Source organism: Oryctolagus cuniculus, chromosome 7, assembly GCF_051225735.1.
Source record: "Oryctolagus cuniculus isolate XC-2025 breed Fujian yellow rabbit chromosome 7, ASM5122573v1, whole genome shotgun sequence".
NCBI classification, from domain to species: domain Eukaryota; kingdom Metazoa; phylum Chordata; class Mammalia; order Lagomorpha; family Leporidae; genus Oryctolagus; species Oryctolagus cuniculus.
The window spans coordinates 134,161,031-134,174,875 of NC_142873.1; the positions used below are offsets into that span (position 1 = coordinate 134,161,031).

Consider the following 13,845-nt stretch of genomic DNA (forward strand, 5'->3'; position numbering starts at 1 on the left):
TGTGTCACAAAGCCTGACTCTGCACATTTGTTTAATGACTGCAGAGTTTCAGTTTTACATATTGAAAGGTGTTCTGTGGACATGTAATACAGTTCATGTCCCTAACTGTACACTTAAAACCAGTAGATTTTACATTCCATGTATTGACACTTTGAAAACAAAATCAGTTCTAAGACAAACTGTGTCTTTTAAATCTTCATAAATTTAAAGTTTTCTGTATCTTCACTTACCTGGGAGAACTGGTATGTGTTCTGCTCAAACATATACCCAGTATTGTGTACACAGGTGCACCCAATTCTTTGAGCAGGAGCATTGCTTTTATCTCCATCCAAAACACAATTACCATGGATGAAATCAGAAACTGAACTCTCCAACTGCAGCAGGACCAGGAGATTGTACAACTGGCAACCTGCCGAGTGGAGTGTGTTCACATTTTATACCAGGCTTGCACTGAACTAACTCTCATCCTCCTAAACTGCTGCACAGAAGGAGACAACAAATGAGAGCATGCACTGGCCTCAAGGATCCAGGCATATATTTGGCACGATGCTCTCTGTAGGCCAAGGAAATGAGACACAGATGAACATAAAGTCTACTACAAGCAGTACTTCTAGGAGCCACGTCAGTCCTTACAGAACCCCAGGCCACTGCAAGTTCTTTCCCTTTTTGGTGTTTGTGCCCTTCCACTGACTCATTACAGTCCACTCCAGCCCACAGCTGTCCACCCCTAGCACTGTTTTTCATTCAACTATAAATAGTTCATCCTGTCTACCACTAGTAGAGCTATGACCAAAAGCCACTGGGGTACTCACTCCACAAGCAATGAATGGAGATGAAAATTGAGTTCTGGGAGGAAAACCCTGGAGAGAGACAGATGAAAGCCTTACCTTGTTTGCTCCAAAGGATGCTGAAAAACGCTAAATAGCTACCAGACGGCCCTCCCAAATTTCCCTGGGGTTCCAATTTTTGGATCTTAAGACAAGGACAAAGCAAGCATTTTTTTTTTCCCTTGGCCAGCAGCATAATGTTACCATAAACAGAGCAGGCAGCAAAAAAAACAAAAAACAAACAAACAAAAGAAACCACAAAACAAAACAAAACCAGGCAGCCAAGGATTCCAAAGTGCTACATGCAGTATCTCTTTAGTCCAATCAGACATAACAGGAAAACTATGACCTTCTGAATATCTTTGGAAAGGAGTAATGTTACTATACTGAGTGAGTTAAAATGGTATATATTACTCCTCATAGGAACAATGACAAGAAACTTTTAAATCACGGGCATTGGTTTATAGCACAATTAAGCCCTAAAACTCATTGATCCTTTTCAAGTTTTGATGAGACAAGCTATTTTCAAACTTAACTATTTTTTTTTTTAAAAAAGAAGTGTCTAATGAAACCACTATTGCTTAGCTTTCACTCTGGTTTACGGGAGTAAATGCAGAATGAGTTAAGAGGAACTATTATGGGCAGATCTGAATTCGTGTGAGAGCTATACTCTTAAGTTCTGTCCTCTCTAAATGCTTTAGAATATGATTATAAACTACTTCCAAAGAAATAATGCAACCATGCCATAAGCATTTATATATGCTAGGTTTATAAACAACCAGGCTGGACCAGAAATATACACATAAGAAGGGGGACTGTATGTCAGACTTGGAGATACACAGCAGGGAGGGGAGCAGGACACTCTGCAGCCTGCACCCTGAACCTGAATCCTGCCTCTGCCGTTTACCTGCTATTTCTCCTTGGGCCAGCTGCTTAACTTTTCTATGTCTCAATTTCCTATTCTGCAAAATGGAGATCATAGTATCTCTGTATGTTATAAAAGTTTTATTATCTGTGAAGTGTTTATAAATAATGTGTGACACATAAGGCCAGATAAGCATTTGTTAAACAAAAAGAAAGTCAATTCCATGGATGCTGTCTCAACAGGAGTATTTTATGTCCTGACAACTCAGTGTACTCAGAAAAGCTGTGGTTTGGCTATTTCAAGCATTCACGAAGGCAGCAGCTATCACAGAGCCAATAGGTGTTAACAGTTCAAGAAGCAAAGCCATTCTCAAAGGGCTAACGTGTAGGGAAGAGGGACAAAGCTTAAAAGCCAACCTATGGGAGACTGACTGGAAATCGAAGAGCTGGAATCAGAGCGCTTTATTTTACTCCCAGGATGGTGAACTAGAATAAAAAATATGGAAACACACAGAGACAGAGCAGGAAATGCAGAAACTAGTCTAGAAAGACAAACTGGCAGACAGTGGGGGAGCTTCCTGTTACACCCACATGCTGCCCTGCTAACAGGAAAAGGAATGGATGTAGCAGAAGAGCGTTAGCCCCTAGAATTCAGGTCAGGTCTCCTCTTGTTGCAGCCCTAGCTGCAGGCGCCATCACTTAACGCCCAAATTAACAGATTCTTTCGTCTTCAGGCTGGTGTGCAAGACTTTTCACATTTAGCAGCAAGATGCTTCAACAATCCTGCCTGTCCTAGGAGTGTATGGGCTCGTGGCAGGTATACTTTATCCTCCCTTCTGGTCAAAGGGCTCACTAGTCCTTTCCTGATTGAGAAGGCACCCACACTCGCCCCGACTTTCAGTGACAGGGATTGGAGGCAAAGGGCTCTGAAGCCCTGAGGGGATCAAAGAGGGCTTCACTGGGCTCCTCTGTCTACGTGCGTGTTCATACCCCAAACTGAAACACCCGGATGACACCAGCAAATTCTTAAGTCTTATGACTGTGTTCAAGTTCTAATCTATGCTGGTGGGGTGACACCTGGGCAGCTTTACAACAAAGTAAAAACCAGATTCACCCCCACCCCCCTTCCTGTAAGCAAGAGATCAGCTGTGTGACCCTACCTAGCAAGTGATCCTTGCTCAGGATGGTTCCTTACCTCGGCAGGGATCATTTTTCACCAAAAACTCATCCAAGGCCATCCATCCTCCACCAACGCGGACCATCACTGTGCTGCGCAGAATACGGACCAGCCGCAACTGCTGAGAATCCCCAAACTGCAGAATCGAGGCGAAACGGAATTAGGAAGTGAACGCTGTAAAGCAGACCTGTGCTTTTCCCTGAGCAGACTGTATTCAGAAAGGAATGGCAGTGCGATCATATGGGGGAATCTTAAGTTCTATGTATGCATTTTTCACAATGAAGTTAAAAAAATAGAAAAGCAGACAGAGCAAGTCAAAGAGTTAATGTGTGATGGCCATAGCCCAGCCTCTGTGCCAAAAGGGGAGCGGAGAACAATCTGTTCTGATTCTCTTAGAGAATCTGCCTGAATTAAAACCCCCCATTCTTTGTGGTGACAGTGTTTTCTTAGAAGAAAGGGAGGAGATGTCAACTTCTGAATACAGTGTGCTCCAAAGTTAAATGGAGAACAGCAAATACTATTTCAAGCCTTAAAGAAACTCCTGCAGAGCAGCCTCATTACCAGCTTAGAAGAAAATCTGATTTTCTGCATCAGGTTTTCAGAAAGGAACATCAAGTATGCACTAACTGTGTTGTCATTAGTAGCAAAGTTCCTTTAGCTTAACAAATGAATAGATAATATTTACACTAACATTTATTGAAGAAATTAAAAATTTGATCTCCCATGATTATAAACCATATTTAATAATCATTTTAGACATTAAAACAAGCAGGATTTCCTATCTAACACTCCTGCTTTGCATTTCTACCTTAACATTTGGAATTCCCCATTGCATAAATTACCCCTTTCCCAAAATGCAGTGAGAGGAAACAGAAGAGAAGCATGCTGAGATTCCAAAACAAACACCACACATTGGTTATTTAATTCAAAGAGAATGTTGGCGTGGACGGGAGGGACTGCTTAACCACCTAACGAGGACTTTCAAAGTCAGAAAGGAGAATCCTGACTTTGAAACAGGGCACACGGATTGGAAACACCAGAAAGGATGTTTGAGGAGGACAGGTAACCATCCTCCTTCAAAATCCTGTTGCAATTTTCCACATTTTTTTGCTGCTCTGCCTCAAATGCACTGTCTGTACAGGCAACTACAAAGTACTGTCCCTCTCCTCCCTAGCCATTACTTTGAAAATAAAACAGCCCCACACCTTTTGTCTCATACAGTTTTAAGCTTTTTATACCAAGTGACTACAAGCAACAGCACGGTGTAGTGAAGCAGCACTGAACCCAGAGGTGTGAGGGGATCAACGTCTGGTCCTGGGAAGGAAGCTGCTCAGTGGGTTCAGGGGGAGCCCCCCTCAGAAGCTGGGCCCAATGAGTGAACACAGGGGGCCTCAGGAGCAGGTTCTGCAGGACCTGGGGAATCCCAGAGGACTGCAAGCAGAGTGAAAGCTTGGTTCACTGGGGTCTGTTCCGGACAGGTGAGGGGAGGGAGGGAATATGCACCTATGTATCCTTCCAGAGTGAAACAGGAAGGAACCCCAGGAGTACCGTACTCTATAGCTCATTACTTCATTTACTTCCTGTCCCTCCCCAATATTTTCTGGTGAAGCTCTATCTGAAAGATTCTAACTTGTTTCTGCTGAGCTATGGGAAAAAGTAGGTTTGACTCCAGCCAGCAGCAAGTGTAAATGGGGAAGTTGAGGCCAGAGTGACAAGTGGTGGAAAGGGTTAGGGTAGCTCTAAAAATGGGGACCTCCACACAGCTGATACAACAGGCTGGTCTGTGAGGCAAAGAACTTGGAACAAGAGTCCTAGGGGCCAGTAACCCATTTCCTCCTCTTACAGGGACTTGAGCAGTGGCTCTGACAATAGCTGTCTGATAGCAGGCATTCTGATCTTGAGGTCTCAGGTGCCTGCGTATAGAATCAACTTTGTAATTTTGCTGCCAACATTAGAATAACTTACATAATCTTCTCCTGGTCAACTGAACAGTAGAGGGGGCATCAGCGCCCCTCCAAAAGGGCCCTCGTACTGCTTGAGTCCACTAGGAAACGGGCACACTGGGCACACTGCTGCAGTATGACTCTTCTCAATTTTTTTCCCATTCCCTGTTCTTCCTACCTAGCCCAGGACATTACTGCCATTAGTGATTGCTATAGTGCTTGTAACTTAACAATGATTCAAGGCCTCAAAATCAACTCTTGGTATTGCTAATTTCATTTCAGAGACAGATTTTATTCATGCAACTTCCTTCCACATTTGGAGACACAGGACCCCAGAGCCCTCAGAAAAATCTGAGAAGGTTAGAGTTACCAAGTGGAGTCAGAGCATCTAATCTTTTCTTGCAAGCCTAGTTTGATTCCATTAGACTTTGGTTGGCTGTCATCTGCAAACTTTGGGCCATAGCCAATTATAATTTCCATATTCTGTCTCAGGTACCTTATAATCCTAAAGTACAAATAACTATAATATTAATCAGGCATTTAAGTAAACAATACTAAGGTACCCCAGAAGTTTCTGACTTGGTGTACACGATGCAATTTATACTAACCTGTCAAAAGACTGAGGTAAATCAGTACTGCGCTGATGGCATTCTGACCGCCAACACCCAAGCATAAGAGTAGGCTCTTCTTAAAGGTGAAAGGGACTGATACCACAGTCTCCAACTCCATGAGCCATATTACTCACAATTCAGTCTGGCATAATATCATCATCCTCAGCCAACGTGATTTTTGAATGAAAATTTTATCTCCTCTTTTTTCCCTCCTTAAGAAATGAACTTATATCCTCTGGCTGCTGAGACAGCTTTGTAATAACTGTCCCAGTTAGCAGCTTCTCCACTTGGTAAGGCAACCAGAGGTGACCCAGGCATGCTTCAGATTACATCTTCTCCCCACAGCAAAGAGCAGGCAGCTTTAGCTACACAGACCACATCCACTGAGAAGGAGAGCATCGCAAGGCACACTGTACCTGATTGCCGAGGAAGAACTACAGACAGAAAGAGTACAGGTTGGAGGGAAAAAAAGAGAACATTTGGTCAAATTAACGTGGGGAAACAAAATCTTCTCATTGTGTTACCTGTCTTTCAGCAGGGTGAAACACACTGACTGCATGCTTACCAGGCTCCTGTTGGCCACGGGGATGTGGTTTTACAAGCTAAGATTAACTTTCCATCCTATGTTGCTCTGGTTAACTCATTTCCCTCATAGGTGATTTCAAAACAAAACAAAACAATAAAACAAAACTCAACAAGCACACATAGGAGTAGCTGGAGCTTTACTGCCCTGGGACCAAATGCTCCTCAGTCAACAGAAGTGTGGTGAGGACTCAGTGCACTCCAAGGACATTTTTGATGTACTGATGGAACCTGGATTTTCCTGTGTTTCTCAAACAGTGCATTTAACTACAACCTACCATGGTCATCTAAATCCTCTTTGCCAATCAGATTTTTCTTAGGACTTTAAAGAATCCTAACAAGCTGTTGACTGTATTTTTAGGAGTTCTGTTTCAGATCCTTTCTACATCACTGATCGTTGTTCTAAAAGAAACTGAAACACAAGCAGAGTTCACCATCAGTTACGGCCACACTTAGCATGGCTTCCCAAGGAAGACCACTGGGCCTGGCTTGCCAGTGCACCCAGGCCTCATTTGTGGTCCAGCTCAGATCAGGCACATCTGCTGGGGCCTTAAAACATCCTTATCTGAGCCTCAGAACTGTTCCAGGCACAAGATGACCAGCTCTTTGGGGTAAAGGGCCAATCATTAGATGTACTTGTTTCCAAAAGTACCTTTGTCTCCCTAAAGACTCTGGTCACCTGTGTAATGAGGGCTCTGAAATGTCTCCTAATATCCCAGTAACTGTCTCAGCTGGGGCTACGTGGGGCACTACAGAAGCTTAGCACAACAGGACACATGATATTTGACATCGAGAACTGAGGGTCAGGAGGTGACCACATTCCAAGTCCCACGAAGTCTGCACTTTCCAGCATCAAGAGGGAGAAGGTGGGATCATCCAGCCTGCTTAGTCAGGTTGCTTACACCTATAAGGGCCACACATGGGGAAATCTCCATCACAAAGCACTGGTTTTTCTCTTCCTTACCCGGTATTTATTCTCTCCGATCTGCTCCACTTGAAACCTTTTTGCACACTTGCACTGAGCCACTTGTCTTGTGACCTATTGGTTGTGAACAACAACATAAAGAGTAGAGTATGACTTCCTTTGTAGAGAAACAAAGATTTGCACACGTATACAGAAAAGCTAGGCATCATGCCTTTTTACACATGTCAGGCTTCTGACACATGTGTTTATCTTACATTCCAAATTAATACACGTTGCTCTTACTGAGAAAATCTAGATACCCAGAAAGAATATGACAGAAATTCCCAAGTAACTATCCAGCCTGTTTCACAATTCCTTCAGAGAAGTGCTAACATACATGAGTCAAAATCAATGACTAATAGAGCAAATTATGAACTGACCTGAATTTCAACCTAGTAGTGCTAGATTCCCTGAAGTTACTCCTGTTATGTTCCCGGTGACTCCCAAGACCTGCCCTGCTGCCTCTCCCTCCCCAAGACCTGTCATCAATGCATCCTCAGATACCCATGTGCTACTATTACTAAGTTTGCTACTTTTAATGTGATACAGTTTTTAACCAAGCAGAAAGCATGATAGGTATACAATATCTTAAATATTACACTTTACCTCTTAAGTACTACATTTAAAAAAAAAAAAAGACTTACTTATTTGAAAGGCAGCATTAGAGAGAGAGAAAGGGAGATCTTCCATCTGCTGGTTCACTCTCTAAATGGTCACAACCAGGAGCCAGGAGCTTTATCTGGGTTTCCCACATGGTACAAGGGCCCAAGGACTTGGGCCACCTTCCACTGCCTTCCCAGGTGCATCAGAAATGGAGCAGCCAGTATTCAAACCAGTGCCCACATGGGATGCAGCTGCACCATTACTCTACAACACTGGCCCCAAGTGCTACATTTGACCACCTCTTCTCTGTATTCTAAGGTAGGACAATCAAGGCTAGGATAAATCCATCCTAAGCAACGTGGTACCTGTGAACCAGGATGAGTGGAGAGGTTCTCTGTAAACTTTAGAGGCCCACACAGATCAAACTCATTTGATTTTTTTTTTTTTATTATTTGACAGGTAGAGTTACAGACAATGAGAGAGAGAGACAGAGAAAGGTCTTCCTTCCGTTGGTTCCCCCCTGAAATGGCTGCTACAGCCAGAGCTACGCCGATCTGAAGCCAAGAGCCAGGTGGTTCTTCCTGGTCTCTCACGCGGGTGCAGGCACCCAAGCACTTGGGCCATCCTCCACTGCCTTCCCGGGCCACAGCAGAGAGCACGACTGGAAGAGGAGCAACCAGAACTAGAACCCAGTGCCCATATGGGATTCCGGTACCTCAGGTGGAGGATTAGCCAAGTGAGCGCTGGCCCCAAACTCATTTGAATAATCCAGATAGGTAGGGCTAGAGCTCAGTGGCCAGAGAACCTCCAGGGTTCTCTGAGGGCCACTGCAAAATGAAATCCCAAAAGAGAACCTCAAATAATCACCCTCAAACAGATAAGTCAAAGGGCTGATAAGGTAACTGCATCCTATCAAATTCAGGACAATATAAACCTATAGTCAAAAATGAACTCAGGTGTGAGAGTTGTGGTGTAGCAGGTTGGGCTGCTGCTTGGGACGTCTGTACCCCTTACTGTAGTACCTGGTTTCATTACTCTGCTTCTAATCCAGCTTCCTGCTAATACACTTGGAAGGTAGCAGATGATAGCTCAAGTACTTGAGTCCCTGCCACACACATAAGGAAACCTGGAGGGAGTTCAGGTCCTGGCTTCAGTCTGGCTCAGCCCTAGCTATCGCAGGCATTTGGGGAATGAACTAGCAAACAGAAGATCTCTATCTCTTCCCTTCTGTCACTTTGCTTCTTAAGTAAATAAGTAAATCTTCTTAAAAATCTGATTCTTTTCCATACCTCATCTTCAATTTTATCTGCATCAGTTGTTGGTCGATAAGCATCCTTGTTGGGATGGAGAGCAGCCACAAATTCATAGTAATCAATGTAGCCATCCCCATCTCTGTCAAAAATGTCAGCCACAGCAGTCATCTCCAACTTGGTGGTAGGGAATTCTGGAGAAAAGGAATCAAGTTTAAACACTAAGAGGGCTTCCTTGGTTGGTTGGTGGTTATACTAAATACTTCTGGACATACAGGTTTATGTAATTTTTTTTCCTGAAAGGCAGTATATGTCTACTTTAGAAACTCTAAGAGATACAAATTGTAAAGATAAAAATTAACCAAGATTATAGCATCCAGAGACACTGTTAACTATTGGCTTATAGATTTCCTTGTTCCTTATGCAATTTTAAAAAAAGTATTTCAGATATCACAAAACTCATAAATATATATTGCGACCACCCATAGATCTGCCATTCAACTTCAGAATTTACTTATCCTTCCATTATTGTTATTTTTTTTTTAAGATTTATTTATTCATTTATTTGAAAGTCAGAATTACAGAGAGAGGAGAGGCAGAGAGAGAGAGAGAGAGAGAGAGAGGTCTTCTATCCGCTGGTTCACTCCCCAACTGGCTGCAACAGCCAGAGCTGCACTGATCCAAAGCCAAGAGCCAGGAGCTTCTTTCAGGTCTCTCACGCGGGTGCAAAGGCCCAAGCACTCAGGCCATTTTCTACTGCTTTCCCAGGCCATAGCAGAGAGCTGGATGGGAAGTGGAGCAGCCGGGTCTTGAACTGGCACCCATATGGAATGCCAGCGCTTCAGGCCAGAGCGTTAACCCACTGCATCACAGTGCTGGCCCCTCCACTATTGTTGAATGCTTAGATTACTTCAGAAGAAGTGACAATCTGGAATAGCATGAATTTTTCTTCTATTTGAATTACTGCCTTATCTTCTTGATAAATTGCTTTCCAAAGGGAAGTGTATTTACAGTGGTCAGAATGATATGCTGAAACACAAATCAAGGGCAAGCTGCTGTGGTGTAGCGACGTAAGGCCACCGCCTGTGGTGCCGGCATCCCATATGGGAGCCGGTTCCAGTCCTTGCTGCTCCACTTGTGATCCAGCTCTCCGCTATGGCCTGGGAAGCAGTACAACATGGCCCAAGTGCTTTGGCCCCTGCACCTGTGTGGGAGACCCAGAAAAAGCTCCTGACTCCTGGTTTCAGATCAGCCCAGCTCCAGCCATTGTAGCCACTTGGGGAGTAAACCAGCGGATAGCAGACCTCCCTCTCTCTCTGTCACTTTGACTTTCAAATAAATAAATAAAATATTTGGAAAAAAAAAGAAACATAAATCAGATCCTATTGTTATTCAGCTGAAAATCTTCTGGTAGCTACTTATTGTCCCATTGTCTTTAGAATGATGTTTCAGGGATCAGTGCTATGGTATAGCAGGTTAAGCCTCCACCTGAAGTGCCAGTATCCCATACGGGTACCAGTTTGAGTCCTGGCTGTTCCATTTCCAATCCTGCTCCTACCTAATATGCCTGCAAAAGAAGCAGAGAACAGCCCAGGTGCTTGGGCCCCTGCACCTACAAGGGAGACCAAGAAGCTCCCAGCTTTGGCCTGGCCCAGCCCTGGCCATTGTGGCCATTCAGGGAGTGATCCTCCAGACATCCAAGTCAAAGTTGGCAAATTCCTCTCTACCTCTCTCTCTAATTCTGACTTTCAAATAAATAAATAAATAAATAAATCTTAAAAAAAAAAAAGAAGAAGAACACGACGCTTGAACTGTTCACAGTGGCCCACCAGGCCCTACCTTACCTGACTCCTGCCTACCATGCTTCCAACTTCAGCATTCTCCAGTCCCCGTCTAGGCCATGACACCCTGGCCACACTAACCTTTCCACCCCTAGAATGTGCCTTCACTCTCATCTCTGCACTGTTGTACCTTCTGCTCCCTTTGCCTCTAGCCAACCCCTACTCCTCTCTGGTCTTCATGTGGCCGAACCCTCATAATTCAGAGCTGGCTCGGCTCAAGCTTTGTCCCCACAGACAGGCTTTCTCTGACCGCCACATGTGAAGTCACACAGCTGCAAGAAGTGCTCTGTGACCTTGGTGAGGTCACTTAACTGCTTTATATCTCAACTATGTCTTGGGCTACAAACAAATGAGACCACAGACTTTCTAAGTTGTTATGTAGGTGTCAAACTGTTCTTACAAAAAACCTTACTTTTTAAAAACACGTTACTTAGAGCCTCATCATTCACAAAAGCCAGCTCCTTATCTATACCTCAAATGTGCTTTACTTGTCCCAAGGTGTCAAACATGACGAACTGTTTTCTTATCTTCATCAGAATGATTGATCAGTGTGCAATTACCCACCCCTCCCCGCCACCAGGCCCCAGCTCCAGCTCCAACTTTAACCTCTCAAACACTGCTAAGGCAGGATAAATGCAGCTTCCATAAAACCGTGTGAACCACAAGATGTGGTATGGACCCATGTTGGAAGTATGACTGCACTCACTGGAGGCTAAAATGCCATCGATGAACTCCTGACGTGTAATCTTCCCATCCTGGTCCTTGTCGATGCGCCGGAAGAAGTCCATCACCCGCGACTTTTTGTGGTTCATCCAACGCATATACTTTTTCCTCCAGACATCAAAGTCAAAGTTGGCAAATTCCTTCAACTAGACAGAAATCAGAGGCATCAATAAGACCTACTGTTTTGGCCCTCAGAGCTGCCCAGAGTAACTCCCAAACCTGCAGACACCGAGTAAAGCCATGCAGGCCTTCCAAGGGAGCAGCAACAATGAGGCCTGTGTGCTGCCTGTTCTGTGAAGGCGCAGTCTGGCTCCTTCATGGAGAGCCATGATTCTTCACACAAGCTGCGTATATAATGGAGTAGCAGGAGAAAGAGCAACTGAATAACCACCATGGAGAATACAGAGCATGTGGAACAGAAGGGGTGGTGCCAGCCTTGCTCTCCCTTTGGATTTTTTCCAAGGATCTTAGATGTAAGGGAACGGATGCTATCCCAGAAGGGAGACCCTTGGCACCCTCACTTCTGTTGTTTTGAAAGGCACTGTAGTCACACACAGGGCCCTCAGGAGGCTCGTGCCCCCAGCATCTTCCGAGACTTCTATGCCACCACCTGAGTTCCACTGGAGGTGTCAGGAACTCGGCACTGCATCCAAGCATGTTTCTTTGGAATGGCACCAGAGGGAGCAAACTGCCCAGCTGACTTCTGTGTTCAATGTCTGGCCTTGACAGAAAGCAGCAGGCCTGTGCAGTAGGCAAGGCGTTTTTTTAGCTACTTGGGCTATGTCAACACTCAGGATGACTTAAACAGTGCAGCAGTTTTCCCCCTGGTCTTTCAAACTCCAAAGTTGAAAGGAATCGGGGATAAAAGCGCTAAGAACCAAATACACTTAAAACTCAGCTGACCTACAGGAATAACAACAAACAACACAGAACACTCACTTCCGGACATAGCTGCTTTGACAGGCACAAATAAAAAAATACAGAAGGTATTAGAGGTTTTTTAAGCTAGGAAATGTAGTTCTATATTTTTTATATTTACTTGGTTAATGATACTTCAAAACAGACTTATTCATGGTCTAGTGAACACAAATCAGATAATAACATTATGAACAAGCATGTCATAACTGTGTAACATGTAGCTTCACATCACAGGCTCAGAAATGGTCATTTTTGTGATAAGCTAACTATCTGCAGATGACTTTTCAGTTCTGTTGCCGATTCTCAGTTGCGGCAGGGTGCTGAGGAGGACCAGCTCACGGCCCTGAGCCCTGTATGGGTCGGCTGGTATCCTGCTCTCACAAGCAGGTGCTACGGCCTCATCAGCTGAGAGTGACTTCCTCTCACAAGTCTTCTCTTGCTCAGGGCCCAGGAGCAAAGAGCACTAGCTACGCACAGGCGCTTCTGCCACTGAAGAGGTACAGAGGGCACACAGGTCATGCCAGGAGGCCTGTGCTCTGATCAAAGGTCACCTCCCTCCAGGGACAGCCACTCAGCAGGGCCTTACCTCCTCCAGTCGATCCAGGGCATCATTCAGCTTCCGCTGCCGCTCCAGCGCTAACAGCCACACCTGCTGCCAGCGGGCAGACAGCTGGTTGATCCGTGGGTTTTTTGCTTCAGATTGTGAAAGGATTGGCATGGGAGGGGGTGTGGGCTGACTCAAGGACTTCCCTATAAGGAAGAACCAATCACAAGATTAGAAAAGCTAGTTTTGTTAGTCCACAGAGAGAAAAAGCCACATGTATGAAGTTAAGAGATCTCTATAATGACATGTAGATAGTAACTGAGAATAAAATATGAGACCTGGCAATATTTAGGTAGGGAGGTGTAAAAATTCCAAAACTATAAATTCTCCCCAGCCAATTAGTATGTCTCCGACATTAATTACCTCCAGCCAGTATCTGATCTACCTTAGAGAGCTGAAGACACATCAACTCAACAAAATGAGCCATGGATTTTACAGGGGCTGACTTACTTATGATTAATTTAGTGCAAGCCAAATGTAAGCAGCTAGCACTGACGACCAAAACAATGGAAAGGCCACTAAAAGAACTAGAAGGTGATGGTTAAAGAACAGGTATAATCGGCCGGTGCCGCGGCTCACTTGCTAATCCTCCACCTGTGGCGCGGCACCCTGGGTTCTAGTCCCGGTTGCTCCTCTTCCAGTCCAGCTCTCTGCTGTGGTCTGGGAAGGCAGTGGAGGACGGCCAAAGTGCTTGGGCGCCTGCACCCGCATGGGAGACCAGGAGGAAGCTCCTGGTTTTGGATTGGCGCAGCGCGCTGGCTGTAGCAGCCATTTGGGGGGTGAACCAACGGAAAAGGAAGACCTTTCTAACTCTGCCTGTCAAAAAAAAAAAAAAAAAAAAAAAAAAAAGGAACAGGTGTAACCACCTTGTAACCTCTTACTGTGGAATACAACTACCGTCTATCAGTGTGAGAAAAGTAAATTTCAAAAAACCGAGA

The 13,845-nt window shown here is 44.6% G+C and overlaps 1 protein-coding gene across 44 annotated transcripts in view; it reads right to left on the reverse strand.

Moving 5' to 3' along the window:
• Positions 1-13,845, reverse strand: part of MACF1 (microtubule actin crosslinking factor 1) — a 407,864-nt gene that overhangs the window by 12,886 nt on the left and 381,133 nt on the right. For 28 of the 44 annotated variants that reach the window (XM_070078713.1, XM_089300949.1, XM_089300953.1 and 25 more), the window contains 7 exons: positions 12,890-13,053; positions 11,369-11,531; positions 8,861-9,015; positions 6,969-7,043; positions 5,839-5,856; positions 2,887-3,004; positions 2,109-2,177 (listed from right to left, as the gene is read on the reverse strand). In XM_070078713.1, coding sequence (XP_069934814.1) covers positions 2,109-2,177; positions 2,887-3,004; positions 5,839-5,856; positions 6,969-7,043; positions 8,861-9,015; positions 11,369-11,531; positions 12,890-13,053 — 762 coding nt within the window. Of the gene's footprint in view, positions 1-2,108; positions 2,178-2,886; positions 3,005-5,838; positions 5,857-6,968; positions 7,044-8,860; positions 9,016-11,368; positions 11,532-12,273; positions 12,337-12,889; positions 13,054-13,845 lie in introns of those variants that run through there. The other 16 variants (XM_089300957.1, XM_051857940.2, XM_051857938.2 and 13 more) reach the window with 4 other exon arrangements.